Raw genomic sequence first — 18,585 nt, 5'->3', positions numbered from 1 at the left:
GTCCCCCCTGCAGGAGGAAAATTTAGCAGTGGTGAGGCAGGGCTGCAGGTGTCTCTGTCTCTCTGCCTCTCCATCTCCCCTTTCCCTCTTGATTTTGGCTATCTCTATCCAATAAATAAACTAAGGTAATAAAAACATTTCTAAAGGAGTAATAATAAATAAACCAGGTCTTCACTGACTACAGACTGTTATGGCCCTGTGTCCACACGCCTTCATCTAAATGTTTGGGAGGAAATCCCAGCGGGCACCATGCCCTTCCCCTGAGGATCTCACATCACAGAGGAGCCAAACGTCACTGTGCTGTGTGGCCTGTGCCACCGGGCCAGGGATGGCCAGCAACAGAGCAGAGAGTGCGAGCAGAGAGATAGCTCAGAGCTAGGGTGCATGCCTGGGCACCATGTGGCCTTGAGACCCGGCCCCACATGGGAGGTGCTCTGACAACAGGGGAGACGTTGTCCCTCTCTGCTTCCATCTGGATGTGGGCTGGGGTGATGGGCATGCGGGCGCAGACTGTGACCCTGAACAGCAGCTGTGAGGGGCATGTGTCCCAGCCAGAGGCCCCATCAGGCTCTGCGTGTGGAGGGGCCTTGGGTCACCTGCCAATCTACTCTGACTCCATCAGCAGGTGAGCCAGGAATGCTGAGTGGTCACTAGCTACTGGGCCAACAGAGAACTCAGCTGGGAGAGCACATTCCTTGCCAGAGCAAGGCCAAGGGTTCGAGCCCTGAAATGATGTGGGAGCACCAGGCACAGCACCCAGGGAGCCCATGGAGGGTGGGCAGGGCTGTGGGGTCTCTCCTCTCTCAGCACCAGGCACAGCACCCAGGGAGCCCATGGAGGGTAGGCAGGGCTGTGGGGTGTCTCCTCTCTCAGCATCTGCACAGCACCCAGGGAGCCCATGGAGGGTGGGCAGGGCTGTGGGGTGTCTCCTCTCTCAGCATCTGCACAGCACCCAGGGAGCCCATGGAGGGTGGGCAGGGCTGTGGGGTCTCTCCTCTCTCAGCACCCTGCACAGCACCCAGGGAGCCCATGGAGGGTGGGCAGGGCTGTGGGGTGTCTCCTCTCTCAGCACCCTGCACAGCACCCAGGGAGCCCATGGAGGGTGGGCAGGGCTGTGGGGTGTCTCCTCTCTCAGCACCCTGCACAGCACCCAGAGAGCCCATGGAGGGTGGGCAGGGCTGTGGGGTGTCTCCTCTCTCAGCACCAGGCACAGCATGGTCACCTCCAGATGAACATGTCCCCCCACACCCCAGCCCTCTGTGGAGGTGGAAGGAAGCCTGCTCACTGGCTCAGCACAGGCTATGCCCAAAAAGAAAGGGGTCCTGGGATGGCGGCTGGTGACAGAAGTCCAGGACACAGCCCAGGCAGGAGCCTAGGAGGCCAGTTCCCAGCACCTGCCCATGGCCTGCTTTGAGGTGTGTGGTCAGTGACACGGAGGCCAGGCCCCCGGCGCCCGGTGGAGCGGAGGGTGCGTCGTGCTCTGTGCCCACTGCCCAGAGCCCACCAGGCTAGATTCTCAGCACTTTTCAAAGTTTGTTTGAATCTTTTCTGTTCTCTTTCCCTCCCTGCGCAGCTCCCAGATGAAGAGATTAGAGGAGACAATCAGAGGGAAGAGGGACGTTGTGTCGGTGGAGCCTGAGTGGGAGTGAAAGGCTTGAGACAAGGGGCTTGCTGGAGAGGGGTCTGCGCCGTCATCAGAGCCTGGCGCAGACTGAGCGCCTTAATTACCGCGAGCAGACGGCCTGATTGCCTGTGCTCCGAGCTCCAGCAAGGGAGCCCCTCCATCCCGAGCCCAGAGATGATTCTGTGTGAAGAAGATTACTGGGAGCCCCGGGTTGTGGCACCTCATCTCTGTAGCTTCCCTGCCACAGCGCCAGGCACAGCAATGAGTCTGTTTCTCTCGGGGCAGCTCCGTGTCGGGGCGGGGGCCCCCAGACTCCTGCTTCACACAGGTGCTGGCGGGCGGCAGTGAATCCCATCAGCCCTAGGCCTCTCAGCGCGCGGGCGCGGGCGCGGGCCAGGAGACGCTGCCATATTTTTTGACTGACTTTTCCACCCCATTACAGCGTGGAGAAAGAGAGAGAGTGTAGGACCACTTTTGAAAAATAAAACACAGTAACTGTTCCTGTTAAGGGAAGCCTCTTGCATGCCCCAAACCCCAGAGGCCCCCGGTTCAACCCCCGGCACCAGCTTCTGCCAGAGCTGAGCAGGGAGGGCTCTGGCCTCTGTCCGTCTCTCTCTTTTCACATCCCCTCTCTGTCTTTCAAGTAATGAATCTTTGAAAATGCTCCCTCAGGAGCTGGGGAGTGGTGCACCTGTTGAGAGCACCTGTCGCCACCCACAAGGACCCGGATTCGAGCCGCTGGTCCCCACGTGTGGGGGGAGGGGGCTTCAGGGGCAATGGAGCAGGGCTGCAGGCCTCTCTCTCTCCTTTTCTCTCTCAAATTCTGTCTTTATCCAAATAAATAAAATTCACAAATTACTTAAGATTACTTAATACTTGAGGGGAGTCGGGCTGTAGCGCAGCGGGCTAAGCGCAGGTGGCGCAAAGCACAAGGACCGGCGTAAGGATCCTGGTTCGAACCCCGGCTCCCCACCTGCAGGGGAGTCGCTTCACAGGCGGTGAAGCAGGTCTGCAGGTGTCTTTCTCTCCTCCTCTCTGTCTTCCCCTCCTCTCTCCATTTCTCTCTGTCCTATCCAACAACGACAACAATAATAATAACTACAACAATAAAACAACAAGGGCAACAAAAGGGAATAAATAAATAAAAAAAAAAAAAGATTACTTAATACTTGAAATACATAATAAATATAACTGCCTTTCAGTCACCAAGTTGCAGATGCCGCCATGACGCCACCCTGACCTCCCTGGGCAGACGCCCTCACCCCTGTGTCCTGGAGCCTCCCCTCCCCAGAGCCCTGCCCCACTAGGGACAGACAGACACAGGCTGGGGGTGTGGGTCCACCTGCCAACACCCATGTCCAGCGAGAAGCAATGACAGAAGCCAGAACTCCCACCTGCTGCTCCCCATAGAGAATTTGGGTCCAGGCTCCCAGAGGGGGAGAAATGTCAGGGAGATGCCCAGAGGGCTCTGAGCCCCGACTCCATCAGGACCCGGAGAGAGAAGAGGGAAAAGGAAGGACACTCGGAAGGAGTCGCAGGTGGAGGTGTGACTGAGGAAGGAGAGAAGGCAGGAGCAGAGGAGAACGGGAGATGCCTATAAATCTAGACAGTTGTAGGAATAACAGCCAGCCCGTGTCTGTGAGCTGGGAGAAGCACGGCCGTTTCCAGCGGAGGGGACGGGACACAGAGTCTGGGGGTGGGGCGGGGGGAGGGGAGCGGCACCCCTGTGGCCTCATAATTCTGTTAATCAATATTAAATCACTGATGAAAGCAAAATAATAGAGATGAGATGTTTCCCCAGTTACCTCTCCAGCACGTGGCGTTTTTACGTGAAGCTTGACCGGGACTGTGGGCCGCAGACAGGGTCTCAGCACAGCCGGCTCACTGGCTACTCAAGTAACTAGGTAAGTACTGAGTAGCCGGGTTAGTACTAGTAAGTACTGAACCTGATACCCAGTGTCTCCCAGGGCTGCTTCTCTGCTAGTGGGGGGCTGGGGGGCCGGGCCCTCCATCCTCTGGGCTGGGGAAGGCCTATGTGGAGGCCTGCTCTGGGGGTCTCTGGTCTCCTCAGCCTGGGGGCACCTGGCACTGAGTGACAACTGGCAGTGCCACCGTGGCTCCCGGGCAGCCGGCTCCCTGCAGGCTCAGCCCTGCATGAGGTGGGGCCAGCGTGGAACCTGGGGCCTCAGGATGCAGCCCGGAGCTCTCCTGGCCACTACCTCTCTGGGGACATGCACCCACCCATCCATCTGTCCTCCACTCATCCTCCATCCATCATCCATTCTCTGTCCATCTTCCATCCATCTGTCCATTCTCCACTCATCCTCCATCCATCCACCCATCCATCATCCCCTCCTATACTCTCCACACATCATCTGTCCATCCTTCCACCCATCCACCCCTCCATCATCCACTCATCCATCCTCCATCCACGCATCAGGCATTCCATTCTCAACCCACCCAGCCACCCCTCCGCCAGCTTCCCACGAGGGAATGAATGAAGGCACATGAGCACAAGGGTGACCACCTCCAGACAGGCTCTGCCTGTGACTGGACTGGTGTCTGTGACTCTGCTTTTCACGGAGGGAGAGACAGACAGAGAAAGAAGGAGAGACCCACAGCCCTGCCCACCCTCCACGGGCTCCCTGGGTGCTGTGCAGGGTGCAGAGAGAGGAGAGACCCCACAGCCCTGCCCACCCTCCATGGGCTCCCTGGGTGCTGTGCAGGGTGCTGAGAGAGGAGACACCCCACAGCCCTGCCCACCCTCCATGGGCTCCCTGGGTGCTGTGCCTGGTGCTGAGAGAGGAGACACCCCACAGCCCTGCCCACCCTCCATGGGCTCCCTGGGTGCTGTGCAGGGTGCTGAGAGAGGAGAGACCCCACAGCCCTGCCCACCCTCCATGGGCTCCCTGGGTGCTGTGCAGGGTGCTGAGAGAGGAGACACCCCATAGCCCTGCCCACCCTCCATGGGCTCCCTGGGTGCTGTGCAGGGTGCTGAGAGAGGAGACACCCCACAGCCCTGCCCACCCTCCATGGGCTCCCTGGGTGCTGTGCAGGGTGCTGAGAGAGGAGAGACCCACAGCCCTGCCCACTCTCCATGGGCTCCCTGGGTGCTGTGCCTGGTGCTGAGAGAGGAGACACCCCACAGCCCTGCCCACCCTCCATGGGCTCCCTGGGTGCTGTGCAGGGTGCTGAGAGAGGAGACACCCCACAGCCCTGCCCACCCTCCATGGGCTCCCTGGGTGCTGTGCCTGGTGCTGAGAGAGGAGACACCCCACAGCCCTGCCCACCCTCCATGGGCTCCCTGGGTGCTGTGCAGGGTGCTGAGAGAGGAGACACCCCACAGCCCTGCCCACCCTCCATGGGCTCCCTGGGTGCTGTGCCTGGTGCTGAGAGAGGAGAGACCCCACAGCCCTGCCCACCCTCCATGGGCTCCCTAGGTGCTGTGCAGGGTGCTGAGAGAGGAGACACCCCACAGCCCTGCCCACCCTCCATGGGCTCCCTAGGTGCTGTGCAGGGTGCTCCTGAGTGATGCTGGGTTCCAAGCTGGGTCCTGACTGTCTGGGGAGACTCGCTCTCCCGGGTAGCTGTCCCCAGCTGGTGCCCTGGTCCCTATGGCCTCTGCGTGAAGCTCTTTGTTCCAGGGCTTCAGCAGGTTCACTGCAGACAAGACGTGGCTGCAGCTTGGCTGTCACTCCCTCCGTGGCTCTGGGATGATGGAGACGCCCGTGGTGGCCCCCTGCCCAAGGGGCTCCACACAGACAGACACATTCCTCAAGATGACAGGGCCCCCAGGAAGCACGGCTCACCCAGTCAGCTCCAGCCATGGGCAGGGCGCCTGGCTCAGACGCTAGGCCCAGAGGGAAGGGTGACAGTGACGGAACGCCAGCCACGAGGAGTCTCCGTGACCTGAGCCGGGCCACCGCAGATGGCAAAGCCAGAGAGCCCAGTGTGCGGGGTGGCCTCAAAGGGGCTCCCTGTCGGCCGGGGAGGGTGGCCTGACGGTGGGGACCTCTCTTCTCCCCGCTCCCAACTCTAACTTCAAGAAGAAAGCAGGCAGAGGACAAGTCGGCTGGCGGTGGTAAAGCACAGGACTTGCAGGCAAGAGGGCCCAAGCCTGACCCTCTGACCCCGCAAAGCTCATGCTAGAGAGATGTCCTCTCCTCCCTCCCTCCCTCTCTCTGTCTCTCTTTCCCTCTCCCGCTCTCTGTTTCAGTAAATAAACACCTTTTTTTTTTTTTAAAAAAAAAATACTTTATTTGTCATTTTATTTAATGAGAGACAGAAAGAGAAAGACCAGATCTGGGATTGAACATTGGGCCTCAGAGCCTCAGGCAGGAAAGTCTTTTATTTAATTAATTAGCTTATTTATTTAATGATAGATACATGGAGAAAGATCTGTATGTAGCTAGACAGACAGATAGATAGACAGACCCCAGATCCCTGCTGAGCTCTGGCTGATGGTGGTGCTGGGGATTGAAACTGGGATCTCAGAGTCTCAGACAGGAGAGTCTGTGCAGAATCACTGTGCTGTCTCCTCTGCCATTATTATTATTATTATTATTATTATTATTATTATTTCTACAGAGCCCTGTTCAGCCCTGCTTGGTTGGCTGATAGTGGTGCTGTGGATTGACCTGGGGCCTCAGAGCCTCAGGTAAGAGAGCCTTTTGAATAATAATAATAATAATTTTTCCCCAGGGTCCTGCTGAGTTCTGGCTGATGGAGGTACTGGGATTGAACCTGGGGCCTCAGAGCCTCAGGAAGGAGAGACTTTTGCAGACCTCTGTGCTGTCTCCCACTTAATAAACACCCTTAAGAAGAGGGAGAGAACTGAGAGAGGAGACCTCACAGCACCTCTCCATCATCCACGAAATGTCCCCAGTGCCACCCACGGAACCCCCAGTGGTGTTGGGGCTCGAACCCAGAGCCTCACACCAGCCAGCTTCAAGCCTTCTCTGAGTCTCAGTTTCGTCTCCAGGGCCAGAGGTGGGAGGGGAGATCAAAGTGTCTAAGAGGGGCAGAGAGACAGCTCAGCCTGTAAGAGCACAGGGCTTGCAGGGTGAGGCCTCAGCGGCTCTGGGTTCAATCCTGGGACCCCCCTTACGCCAGAGCCAGGCAGCCTCCCCTTAAAGACAAAGGAATCTCAAAGGAGCTGGTGACACTCACAGCGGCGTGACAGCGGCTGGGCCCCTGGGTGCTGGCTGAGGGGTCCACCCCCTGAAGAGCTCACGGCCCGGGGTGGGATGCACTGGCCCAGCCTGCTCTCCAGAGGCTTCACCCTGATCTGACTGTCAGGTGTCCTGGGGGTTTGCTGGTGCTGCTCCCTGCTGCTCAGTCTGGGGGCTAATGCCACCCCTCGGTGCTGACACCCGCCCGGCCCCTCCCAACTCCCAGGGCCGCCGCATCCCCCCTCAGCTCTTCCCATGGCGCGCTGGGCTCGGGTCCCCTCAGGATTTCGGGGGGGGGGGCGCCCTTCCCGTTAGTCCCTCTCCTGCAGAGACAGCGAGAGACTGCGGGGGGACAGCACAGGGGTCTGCAGGACACTCTCCTGCCCAAGACTCTGGGGTCCCAGGTTCAATCCCAGCACCACCATCTGATCAGCCAGAGCTGAGCAGGGCTCTGGTTTCTCTCGCTCTCTCTTAAAATAAAATAAAATCAAAATAGATGTTTTCTGCCATCAGGGCTATTGCTGGGACTTGGTGTCAGCACTATGAAGCCATTGCTCCCAGCAGCCCGTTTCCCCACCCACTTCTATTTTTTTTTTTGACAAGACAGAGAGAGATTGAGGGGAGGGGAGGGAGAGAGACAGAAGTCCCCCTGTAGTCCTGCTTCACCACTCGCGATTCTCCCCTGCATGTGAGAAGTGGGGGCTTGAGAGGTGGGCCAGCCCCTGGGGAGTCCTGTACTCTGCTGGCTGAGCTAGGTCCCCGTCCAGGCCACTTTCTGACATCACCACGGACAGCCCACAGCCCACAGCCCATCTTGGAGGGTCATCTACACGCGGTGGAGAAGATGTGGAGACGCCTGCCAGTGGGGGGCCCGTCCTCTGGGGACACTGGGCAGGTGGGGGCGGTCACGGCTCCGGTCACCCGGCCGGTGACAATACCAGAGCCCCGCGGCAGCCCGAGACGGAGGGGAGGGGAGAGCATGAGAGGAGGGGGCCAGCCCTGGGACTGGGACTGGGGCTGGGGACCCCTCTGCAGACTGTTGGGAGGAGGGGGCCAGGTTGCTCAGTGGGGAGCAGCATCCAGAGACCCAGCCAGCATGGGAGGGGGCCCCGGGCACGCACACTGTGCGCCAGGCCTGGGGGCGGACACTGGATCAGGAACAGGGGGCGCTCTGCAACGCTGTCCCTGGCCCTCGGCCCCAGACCCTTCCCCACACTGACCCGTCCACCAGCCTTGGCGCCAGACCCCCAGACCCAGAGCCGTACCCCGCTGCCCCAGCCCCCCAGACCCTTCCCCACACTGACCCGTCCACCACCCTTGGCCCCGGCCCCCCAGACCCAGAGCCGTACCCCGCTGCCCCAGCCCCGGCCCCCCAGACCCAGAGCCGCACCCCACTGCACCGGCCCCCCAGACCCAGAGCCGTACCCCACTGCCCCGGCCCCGGCCCCCCAGACCCAGAGCCGTACCCCGCTGCCCCTCTGTCCCGGCACCCCAGACCCAGAGCCGCACCCCGCTGCCCCTCTGTCCCGGCCCCCCAGACCCAGAGCCGCACCCCGCTGCCCCGGCCCCGGCCCCCCAGACCCAGAGCCGCACTCCGCTGCCCCTCTGCCCCGGCCCCCCAGACCCAGAGCCGCACCCCGCTGCCCCGGCCCCGGCCCCCCAGACCCAGAGCCGCACCCCGCTGCCCCTCTGCCCCAGCCCCTACCTTCTGCGGTGCCCGCCAGGCCGTCGGCCCTGAAGTTGCCTGTGCTCTTCTTCCTGCGATGCTTCTTCCTGTTGGCGTGGGGGGACGGGGGCGGCTCCAGCTTGGGGCTGGCGGTTCCGGATAGGCTGGGGCTGGAGCACACGGACTCACCGATCCCCGTGTCTGTGGGAGAGGGGGCCGGTTAGGATGGGGGCACCCCAGGCCCAACCCCTCACTCTGCTGCCAATCCCAGGGGCCTCCTCTGAAGCCAGGGAGAACATCCTGACCTGGGAATGCCTGGCTTCACACTCCCAGGAGCTTGAGCCTTCTGAGTTCACACAGAGAAATCGGCACCATGGCACAGAGCCTCCCCTGGTGCCGTGGGGCTCCCATGTGGTACTGGGGCTCGGAGCAGGGAGAAGGCTCGTGGGGCACATGCCCTCCCTGCTGAGCTGTCTCTCCTGTCCTTTACTTTGATGACATGTGGAAAAGTCTGACACAAACAGGCCACATCTTGAGACAGAGACAGACAGCACGGCACGAGCTGCCTCCAGGAGTATGGGGCCAGATCTGTGGTTCAGGGGCTGGAAAACAGGCCGTTTGCTCCCCCCGAGCCATCCCCGACCCCAGTCCTGAACCCAGAAGCTTAGAGTCTAGGATGGCGCCACACAGGGGAGATCTGGGAGGAGCCGTCCCCCGTGGTCCCGTGTCCCTGAGCAGAGCACAGGCCACCTTCATGCCGACCCAGGGCCAGAGGCGCTCCAGCCAGACCCTGTTGTACACTTTACATTGGGTTGTTCTAGCTCTCCCCCTGCCAAGAAAATTAGTTCAGTCCTGCTAGTTTCGAGGGTCCGCTTGTCCCCACCCCAAGGAACCCCGAGAGAGTTCCAGAGTTGCAGAGTTCGAGAGTGCTTGGTGCCATTTGTTGTTAATATTCGGAGGCTCCAGCTGGCCGGGTTAGCTTCATGGGTGGGTAACAGAGACTCAAAGATACACGGCTGGGCAGAGAAGCTGTATTTCTTTATTCAAGAACAACGATTCATAAATTAAGACAAACTAATCACCAAACAAAACTCTCCTGCCTCTTTCTCACATGGCGGTGCCAAGAGCTCTCAAACTCTCCAACTCTGGAACTCTCTCCGGGTTCCTTGGGGCGGGGACAAGCGGGCCCACGAAACTAGCAGGACTGAACCAATTTTCTTACCAGGGGGAGAGCTAGAACAACCCAATGTAAAGCATACAACAGGACCCCACCTCACAGTGGACACAGACACAGAAACTGAGCCAGGAGCCCCAAGAATAGACCTGAAACCAGCCAAAACCTAGACCTCCCACTGCCCGGCCCACCCTCCATGGGCTCCCTGGGTGCTGTGCAGGGTGCTGAGAGAGGAGACACCCCACAGCCCTGCCCACTCTCCATGGGCTCCCTGGGTGCTGTGCCTGGTGCTGAGAGAGGAGACACCCCACAGCCCTGCCCACCCTCCATGGGCTCCCTGGGTGCTGTGCCTGGTGCTGAGAGAGGAGACACCCCACAGCCCTGCCCACCCTCCATGGGCTCCCTGGGTGCTGTGCAGGGTGCTGAGAGAGGAGACACCCCACAGCCCTGCCCACCCTCCATGGGCTCCCTGGGTGCTGTGCAGGGTGCTGAGAGAGGAGAGACCCCACAGTCCTGCCCACCCTCCATGGGCTCCCTGGGTGCTGTGCAGGGTGCTCCCTGGGTGCTGTGCATGGTGCTCCCGGGTGCTGTGTATGATTCTGGGATGAGACCCCACCCACAGTCCTGCCCAGGTACAGCCTCTCAGGGTGAGCCCTGGCACCACATGGAAGTCCCACGTCCTGCACTGGGAGAAACTCCAGGGATGGTTCAGGGGGGCTGTGGCATCTCTTCTGTCTCTATCACTCCAGAGGTCTCTGGGCTGCAGGAGACCCGGGGTCCTGCCATGTGGGATGGGCCGTGTGGTGAGCCATCCATCCCTGGTGGCCGCAGTGGCCAGAGTGAGGCCCCGGACGGCTGGGGCAGGGCCAGCTGTGATGGGGAGCAGCCTCATTGGTCTTGGGGGGCAGCAGGCCACAGACACCCCACCTGCCCACCCCCCTCTCCCCACCTGGCTGCCTGGGCCTGGAGGGTGTGAACGGGCAGCGGTCCAGCTGGAAGGACTGTGGTTTGGCGCTGCCAGACGGCGCGGGGGATGGCGCCCCCCCCCCCCAGGAGCATAAATCCCTCTGGGATGCGGGCAGGAGGCTCCCAGCTCGGCAGATGCCCAAGGACGCCCATAACTTACTTCACAGCCATTCGGCTTCAGCTCAAGTGTGAACCTGAAGACACCCAGCCAGCCGATTAACCCGCTTCTGACAGCCTGTGCCCCCAGTCGGGCGTCAGGGGATGGAGTGGGGCTGGGGAGGGGGACGGAAGAAGCAGGGTCGGGGAGGGGGCAGGGACACGGGGAGGGTGATGGGGAGGGGGACATGGGGGGCAAGGCAGGGGAGGGGGGAGGGACTCAAGTAGAGAGATGTGGGGGGGACCATAGGAAGGTGACAGGGGAACATGGGGCAAGGGGACACAGGAGGCAGGACCTGGGCAGGGGGACATGGGGAGGGGGACATGGGGAGGGAGACACAGGAGGCAGGACCCGGGCAGGGGGACATGGGCAGGGGGAACATGGGGAGGGGGACATGGGGGGCGACCCGGGCAGGGGGACATGGTCCTTGCTGGGGACAGGCTGGAGCCCCGGGGAGTTCCCGCAGATGGCGGAGGAGGCGTGATCCCAGCCGCCAGAGGGTGGGGTGTCCTTGTGCCCCTGCTGGGAGGGGCCGTTATCCCCGTGCTGTTATCGCTGAGTGACACCGTCATTACAGCAGCCACCATGTCCCCAGCAGACCCTGTGTCTGTCACTCAGAGTGGGGCCAGCTCAGGGGCCTCGGCTACAGGAGGCCCTTAGCCGGCTGGAAGGAAGACTTACTGACGGAGACACAGAGAAAGACAGACAGACACAGAGAAGAGAGTCAGAGACAGAGGGCCAGAGAGAGATGCAGAGAGAGAGAGAGAGAGAGAGAGAGAGAGAGAGACAAAGGCAGAGAAAGAGCCTGCAAAGTTTTATCAACATTTTCTTCCTCCCTTCTTATTTTACTTTTCTTCCATATATTTTACTTATTATTAGAGACAGAGAGAAATTGAGAGGGAGGGGGAGATAGAGAGGGAGAGAGATAGAGAGACCCCTGTAGCCCTGCCTCCCCCTGCAGGTGGGGACCGGGGGCTTGACCCTGCGTCCTTGTGCCCTGTGATGTGTGCGCTCAGCCAGGTGTGCCACCACCTGCTCTCCCCCAGAATTTCTTCTATGAATCGTAGTTTCTGGTCTAATATCTAGCTCTTCAATCCACTTTGCTTTGGCCTTGGTGTGAGGCGGTGGGTGGGGGGGCTAGCTTCTGCCCCGTTTTCCCAGCACCACCTGCGGGCGAGACCCCCACTGTCACGCGTCCGGTGGCTGTGTCTGTGAGGGCTCCTCTCTGGGCTCTCGTCCTGCTCCCTTGACCCAAGCGTCCCCCTTTATTCCCGCACCACGCGATGGATGGGCGCTGCTTCACGGTCTAGACGGACGTCGGGGAGCGTGATAACTCCAGGTTCCCCCTTTTTCCTCAGAAGTGTTTTGGCGATTCTTGGCATTTTGTGGTTCCACACAAATCTTTGAACGAGTTGTTCAGTTTGCTTGAAACATGCCATGGGAATTTTGACAGGGATTACCTTGAAATTGTAGATTGCTTTTGGTAGAATGCCCATTTTAATAGTGTTTATTCTTCCAACCAGGAACAAGGAATGCCCCCCACTCCCGCTCTGTGTCTTTCAGCAATGTCCTGTACTTTTGGCTGTGTGGCCCTTCTCCTCTTTGTGAGATCCACCCCAAGGTGCTTTATTTATTTATTTTTTGGTTCGATTGCAAGAGGGGTCATACGTGCCGAGCGAGAGGCTGAGGGCTTTATGCAGACGCCAAGAGAAAGACATGCATGAAACACCCCGCGCTGCCGAGGACCTTGGGGGGGATGAGCTGCCGGCAGAGAAAGATGATGGATTAGAGCCTCTTTAAAAATAATCTCAATTTCCCTCGGGCGCACCATGGAGCCTTTTCTTAATGTCTGAAGGCCACAGAGGTAATTTTTTAAAAATGAAATCAAATGCTAATTTGCAAAGTCAGAGAAAGGCTAGCTTGGAAACCTCTGAGATAATGTTTGGGAGGGATGCTGCTGGACAGAGGGCGTCTCTGCGTGACGGCGCTGGACCCGGCTGGGACCGGGAGTCTGTCTCACACACAGTGATGGGAGCGAAACCTGCTGGGCATCTGTCAGACTGTAGACTCGTGCTAGACCCTCAGAAATCAGAGGATTTGTAATATTGTAAGTGCTCACCGGACCAACTGAATTTTAAAGAGGAAGCAGCCTGCGACCCCGGGTTCGAGCCCTGGTGCCACATGCGGCGCAGGAACGCCCTGGCTGTCACAGACAGCGGTCAGCTCTCCAAAGGGAGACGGAGGGAGCCGTCTCTGCCAGCGGGTGCCGCGGTGCCCTCCATCACGGGTACAGCTGGTTCTGGAGGGTCCTCCCCATCTCACCTCCAAGCTCCCGGCCACAAGGGGACGCGCCCAGTCCTGCAGGCTTCTCAGCCCATGGAGCAGGGCTGGGGGGCTCTCAGAGAACCCTCCGCCATGGAGAGCCCCGGAGGGAAGGACAGGGGGCCCCAGCACCCAGGCTTGCGGCCTGCCCCAGGGAAAGGCCCAGGATGCTTGGAGAGCTCACATGGACCAAGGGGACAGACGGATGTCCAGTGTCAGCTCTGCAGCAGAAGCTGTTTTCAGTGGCCGGTCACAGCAGCAAACAGAAGCAGAAGCTTAAAAACAGACGCCTGACTCACTGAGCACAAGCACCCACAGTTCTGCAAGCTTGGCCACGAAAGACGCTGTGTCATTCTCTCAGCCCGCTGAGCAGAAAGGCTCACGGGAGGGCCACTCAGGTGTGGAGTGCACACGGCCAAAGTGAAGGAGGTCTCAGAGAGAGACAGGGACAGAGACAGAGAGACAGGGCAAAAGAGAGAAGCACACACAGAGAGACAGAGAGATACAGAGAGACACACACAGAGACAGAAAGAGACACACAGAGAGAAAGAGACACGCAGAGAGATACAGACAGACAGAGACAGACACACACGCAGAGAGAGAGAGACACACAGATACAGACAGAGACGCAGAGAGATACAGACAGAGAGACAGAAAGAGACAGAGAGACACACAGAGACAGAGAGACAGAGAGAGAGCTGGTGATGAGGCTGGAGGAACCTGGGGTGGGTGTGTGGACTCACGACAAGGTGAGGCAGACGCCGTCACACCCCACAAACTGGCGCAGAGCCCCACACAGCCCCCACTGCCACGGCGCCCCCACGCGAGCAGAGTCCGGCCCCACACGGACACACGGACGGGGAACGGCTGCCCTGCTCCTATCTGCACCCAGGCTGCCCTGCTCCACCGCCACTTCGGAAGAAAATAAACAGCCTTTGTGCTGAGGGAGGGAAGAGGTCCCGGGATGTGAATGGAAGGGCTTGATCTATGAAGAAGGATTTCTCCTCAGAGCCTGAGGTGATTTGTTGCCAGCGAGAAGTGACTATTCCTCTTTCCTGCGGCTTCAGAATTTTGCTAACCTGCTGCAGACGACAGATGACAGCTCCATGACTCACGCCCCATCTGCGGGGGACAAGCTCCTCTCTGTTCCCGTCCCCACAGAGGAGGCGAGACCACGGGTCACCTGCACAGTGAGCACCAGGTGTGAAACTAACAACCAACGGCCTTCATGTGGGGACACATGAACCAGAGGGGCTGGAGATAGCTCACCTGGGGAGGGAATGTCCTGCCTTCAGGAGGACACGGCACTGAGCCCTGGAGACACAGGGAGCCCATGGAGGGTGGGCAGGGCTGTGGGGTGTCTCCTCTCTCAGCACCAGGCACAGCACCCAGGGAGCCCATGGAGGGTGGGCAGGGCTGTGGGGTCTCTCCTCTCTCAGCACCCTGCACAGCACCCAGGGAGCCCCATTGAGGGTGGGCAGGGCTGTGGGGTCTCTCCTCTCTCAGCACCCTGCACAGCACCCAGGGAGCCCCATTGAGGGTGGGCAGGGCTGTGGGGTGTCTCCTCTCTCAGCACCCTGCACAGCACCCAGGGAGCCCATGGAGGGTGGGCAGGGCTGTGGGGTGTCTCCTCTCTCAGCACCCTGCACAGCACCCAGGGAGCCCATGGAGGGTGGGCAGGGCTGTGGGGTCTCTCCTCTCTCAGCACCCTGCACAGCACCCAGGGAGCCCATGGAGGGTGGGCAGGGCTGTGGGGTCTCTCCTCTCTCAGCACCCTGCACAGCACCCAGGGAGCCCATGGAGGGTGGGCAGGGCTGTGGGGTCTCTCCTCTCTCAGCACCCTGCACAGCACCCAGGGAGCCCCATTGAGGGTGGGCAGGGCTGTGGGGTCTCTCCTCTCTCAGCACCCTGCACAGCACCCAGGGAGCCCATGGAGGGTGGGCAGGGCTGTGGGGTGTCTCCTCTCTCAGCACCCTGCACAGCACCCAGGGAGCCCATGGAGGGTGGGCAGGGCTGTGGGGTCTCTCCTCTCTCAGCACCCTGCACAGCACCCAGGGAGCCCATGGAGGGTGGCAGGGCTGTGGGGTCTCTCCTCTCTCAGCACCCTGCACAGCACCCAGGGAGCCCATGGAGGGTGGGCAGGGCTGTGGGGTCTCTCCTCTCTCAGCACCCTGCACAGCACCCAGGGAGCCCATGGAGGGTGGGCAGGGCTGTGGGGTGTCTCCTCTCTCAGCACCCTGCACAGCACCCAGGGAGCCCATGGAGGGTGGGCAGGGCTGTGGGGTGTCTCCTCTCTCAGCACCAGGCACAGCACCCAGGGAGCCCATGGAGGGTGGGCAGGGCTGTGGGGTGTCTCCTCTCTCAGCACCCTGCACAGCACCCAGGGAGCCCATGGAGGGTGGGCAGGGCTGTGGGGTCTCTCCTCTCAGCACCAGGCACAGCACCCAGGGAGCCCATGGAGGGTGGGCAGGGCTGTGGGGTCTCTCCTCTCTCAGCACCCTGCACAGCACCCAGGGAGCCCATGGAGGGTGGGCAGGGCTGTGGGTTGTCTCCTCTCTCAGCACCCTGCACAGCACCCAGGGAGCCCATGGAGGGTGGGCAGGGCTGTGGGGTGTCTCCTCTCTCAGCACCCTGCACAGCACCCAGGGAGCCCATGGAGGGTGGGCAGGGCTGTGGGGTCTCTCCTCTCAGCACCCTGCACAGCACCCAGGGAGCCCATGGAGGGTGGGCAGAGCTGTGGGGTGTCTCTCAGCACCAGGCACAGCACCCAGGGAGCCCATGGAGGGTGGGCAGGACTGTGGGGTGTCTCCTCTCTCAGCACCCTGCACAGCACCCAGGGAGCCCATGGAGGGTGGGCAGGGCTGTGGGGTCTCTCCTCTCTCAGCACCCTGCACAGCACCCAGGGAGCCCATGGAGGGTGGGCAGGGCTGTGGGGTGTCTCCTCTCTCAGCACCCTGCACAGCACCCAGGGAGCCCATGGAGGGTGGGCAGGGCTGTGGGGTGTCTCCTCTCTCAGCACCCTGCACAGCACCCAGGGAGCCCATGGAGGGTGGGCAGGCTGTGGGGTCTCTCCTCTCTCAGCACCCTGCACAGCACCCAGGGAGCCCATGGAGGGTGGGCGGGGCTGTGGGGTGTCTCCTCTCTCAGCACCAGGCACAGCACCCAGGGAGCCCATGGAGGGTGGGCGGGGCTGTGGGGTGTCTCCTCTCTCAGCACCCTGCACAGCACCCAGGGAGCCCATGGAGGGTGGGCAGGGCTGTGGGGTGTCTCCTCTCTCAGCACCAGGCACAGCACCCAGGGAGCCCATGGAGGGTGGGCAGGGCTGTGGGGTGTCTCCTCTCTCAGCACCCTGCACAGCACCCAGGGAGCCCATGGAGGGTGGGCAGGGCTGTGGGGTGTCTCCTCTCTCAGCACCCTGCACAGCACCCAGGGAGCCCATGGAGGGTGGGCAGGGCTGTGGGGTCTCTCCTCTCAGCACCAGGCACAGCACCCAGGGAGCCCATGGAGGGTGGGCAGGGCTGTGGGGTCTCTCCTCTCTCAGCACCCTGCACAGCACCCAGGGAGCCCATGGAGGGTGGGCAGGGCTGTGGGTTGTCTCCTCTCTCAGCACCCTGCACAGCACCCAGGGAGCCCATGGAGGGTGGGCAGGGCTGTGGGGTGTCTCCTCTCTCAGCACCCTGCACAGCACCCAGGGAGCCCATGGAGGGTGGGCAGGGCTGTGGGGTCTCTCCTCTCAGCACCCTGCACAGCACCCAGGGAGCCCATGGAGGGTGGGCAGAGCTGTGGGGTGTCTCTCAGCACCAGGCACAGCACCCAGGGAGCCCATGGAGGGTGGGCAGGACTGTGGGGTGTCTCCTCTCTCAGCACCCTGCACAGCACCCAGGGAGCCCATGGAGGGTGGGCAGGGCTGTGGGGTCTCTCCTCTCTCAGCACCCTGCACAGCACCCAGGGAGCCCATGGAGGGTGGGCAGGGCTGTGGGGTGTCTCCTCTCTCAGCACCCTGCACAGCACCCAGGGAGCCCATGGAGGGTGGGCAGGGCTGTGGGGTGTCTCCTCTCTCAGCACCCTGCACAGCACCCAGGGAGCCCATGGAGGGTGGGCAGGCTGTGGGGTCTCTCCTCTCTCAGCACCCTGCACAGCACCCAGGGAGCCCATGGAGGGTGGGCAGGGCTGTGGGGTGTCTCCTCTCTCAGCACCAGGCACAGCACCCAGGGAGCCCATGGAGGGTGGGCGGGGCTGTGGGGTGTCTCCTCTCTCAGCACCCTGCACAGCACCCAGGGAGCCCATGGAGGGTGGGCAGGGCTGTGGGGTGTCTCCTCTCTCAGCACCAGGCACAGCACCCAGGGAGCCCATGGAGGGTTGGCAGAGCTGTGGGGTCTCTCCTCTCTCAGCACCCTGCACAGCACCCAGGAAGCCCATGGAGGGTGGGCAGGGCTGTGGGGTCTCTCCTCTCTCAGCACCAGGCACAGCACCCAGGAGCCCATGGAGGGTGGGCAGACTGTGGGACAGCCCTGGGTGGGTCTCAGCACATCAAGGCTGCGGCCCTGTGAGTACATCTCCCCCCCAGGCAGTGTCCCATGGCCTCCTGGACCCCGAGGGCCATTGCTGCTCTAACTGACCCCAGGAGGGCTGCCCTGGGTCTGCAGCCTCAGCGTGTGTTCAGGGCAGGGGCTTGGAGGAGGTCTGAGCCGCTTCTCAGTTGGGTCCAAACTGGACACCTCTACCCAGGCCATAGTGCAGAGTGGACGCTGGCCGGGCCACCCTCCCCTGTGGCCTTATCCGGGAGCAGCAGACCACAGCTTCACGGGGTGAGGACCATGGGACACATCCCTCATCCCGTCTGGTACCCCAGAGAAAGTGGAGGGGAGAAAGGGAGAGAGATAGAGAGAGGGAGATATGGAACAGGGATAGAAAGGGGGGGTAGAAAGGAAGAGAGACAGAGACAGAGAGAGGGGGAGAGAAAGGAAGAGAGACAGAGAGAGGAAGAGATAGAGGAAGATAGAGGGAGAGATAGAGGAAGAGAGAGGGAGAGAGAGGGAGAGAGAGGAAAAGAGACAGAGACAGAGAGAGGGGGAGAGGGGGATAGAAAGGAAGAGAGATGGGGGAGAGAGACAGAGAGGGGGAGAGACAGAGAGAGACAGAGAGGGAAAGAGAGCGGGGAGAGAGGAAGAGAGAGGGAGAGAGACATCAGCGTGGGGTTGTGCTCTTGGCTGTTGTCAATGGAGGAGGTGAGCCCCCGCCAAGCTCACGGGGGCCGGGGGCCGGGTGGGGACTGTGGATGTCACTCTCGGTCACTAGCCCGCCGGGCCCAGGCCCCGCTCTCCGGTCTCTGCCGTCAGGACCGGCTCCGAGACCCAGATGCCCCAGATGCAGACGCGGCTTCCAGACTCCCAGGGCAGAAATAATGTGGCCATTAAAACAGCATTTATAACTAAACATGTATAAAGTGTTTCTCCCCATAAAAGAGCAAAATTCTCAGTCGTTTAAAATACCCATCTGTTTCCT

General features: G+C 61.1%; 1 protein-coding gene across 7 annotated transcripts in view; it reads right to left on the bottom strand.

Moving 5' to 3' along the window:
• The window catches only part of AGAP1 (ArfGAP with GTPase domain, ankyrin repeat and PH domain 1), a 196,726-nt gene that overhangs the window by 45,799 nt on the left and 132,342 nt on the right, over positions 1-18,585 (bottom strand). For all 7 annotated transcript variants that reach the window (XM_060193540.1, XM_060193542.1, XM_060193546.1 and 4 more), the window contains one exon: positions 8,501-8,662. In XM_060193540.1, coding sequence (XP_060049523.1) covers positions 8,501-8,662 — 162 coding nt within the window. The remainder of the gene's footprint in view (positions 1-8,500; positions 8,663-18,585) is intronic.

Source organism: Erinaceus europaeus, chromosome 7, assembly GCF_950295315.1.
Source record: "Erinaceus europaeus chromosome 7, mEriEur2.1, whole genome shotgun sequence".
Classification (NCBI taxonomy): domain Eukaryota; kingdom Metazoa; phylum Chordata; class Mammalia; order Eulipotyphla; family Erinaceidae; genus Erinaceus; species Erinaceus europaeus.
Note: the sequence above shows the minus strand (reverse complement) of the source record. Positions and strands in the feature narration are given on the sequence as shown.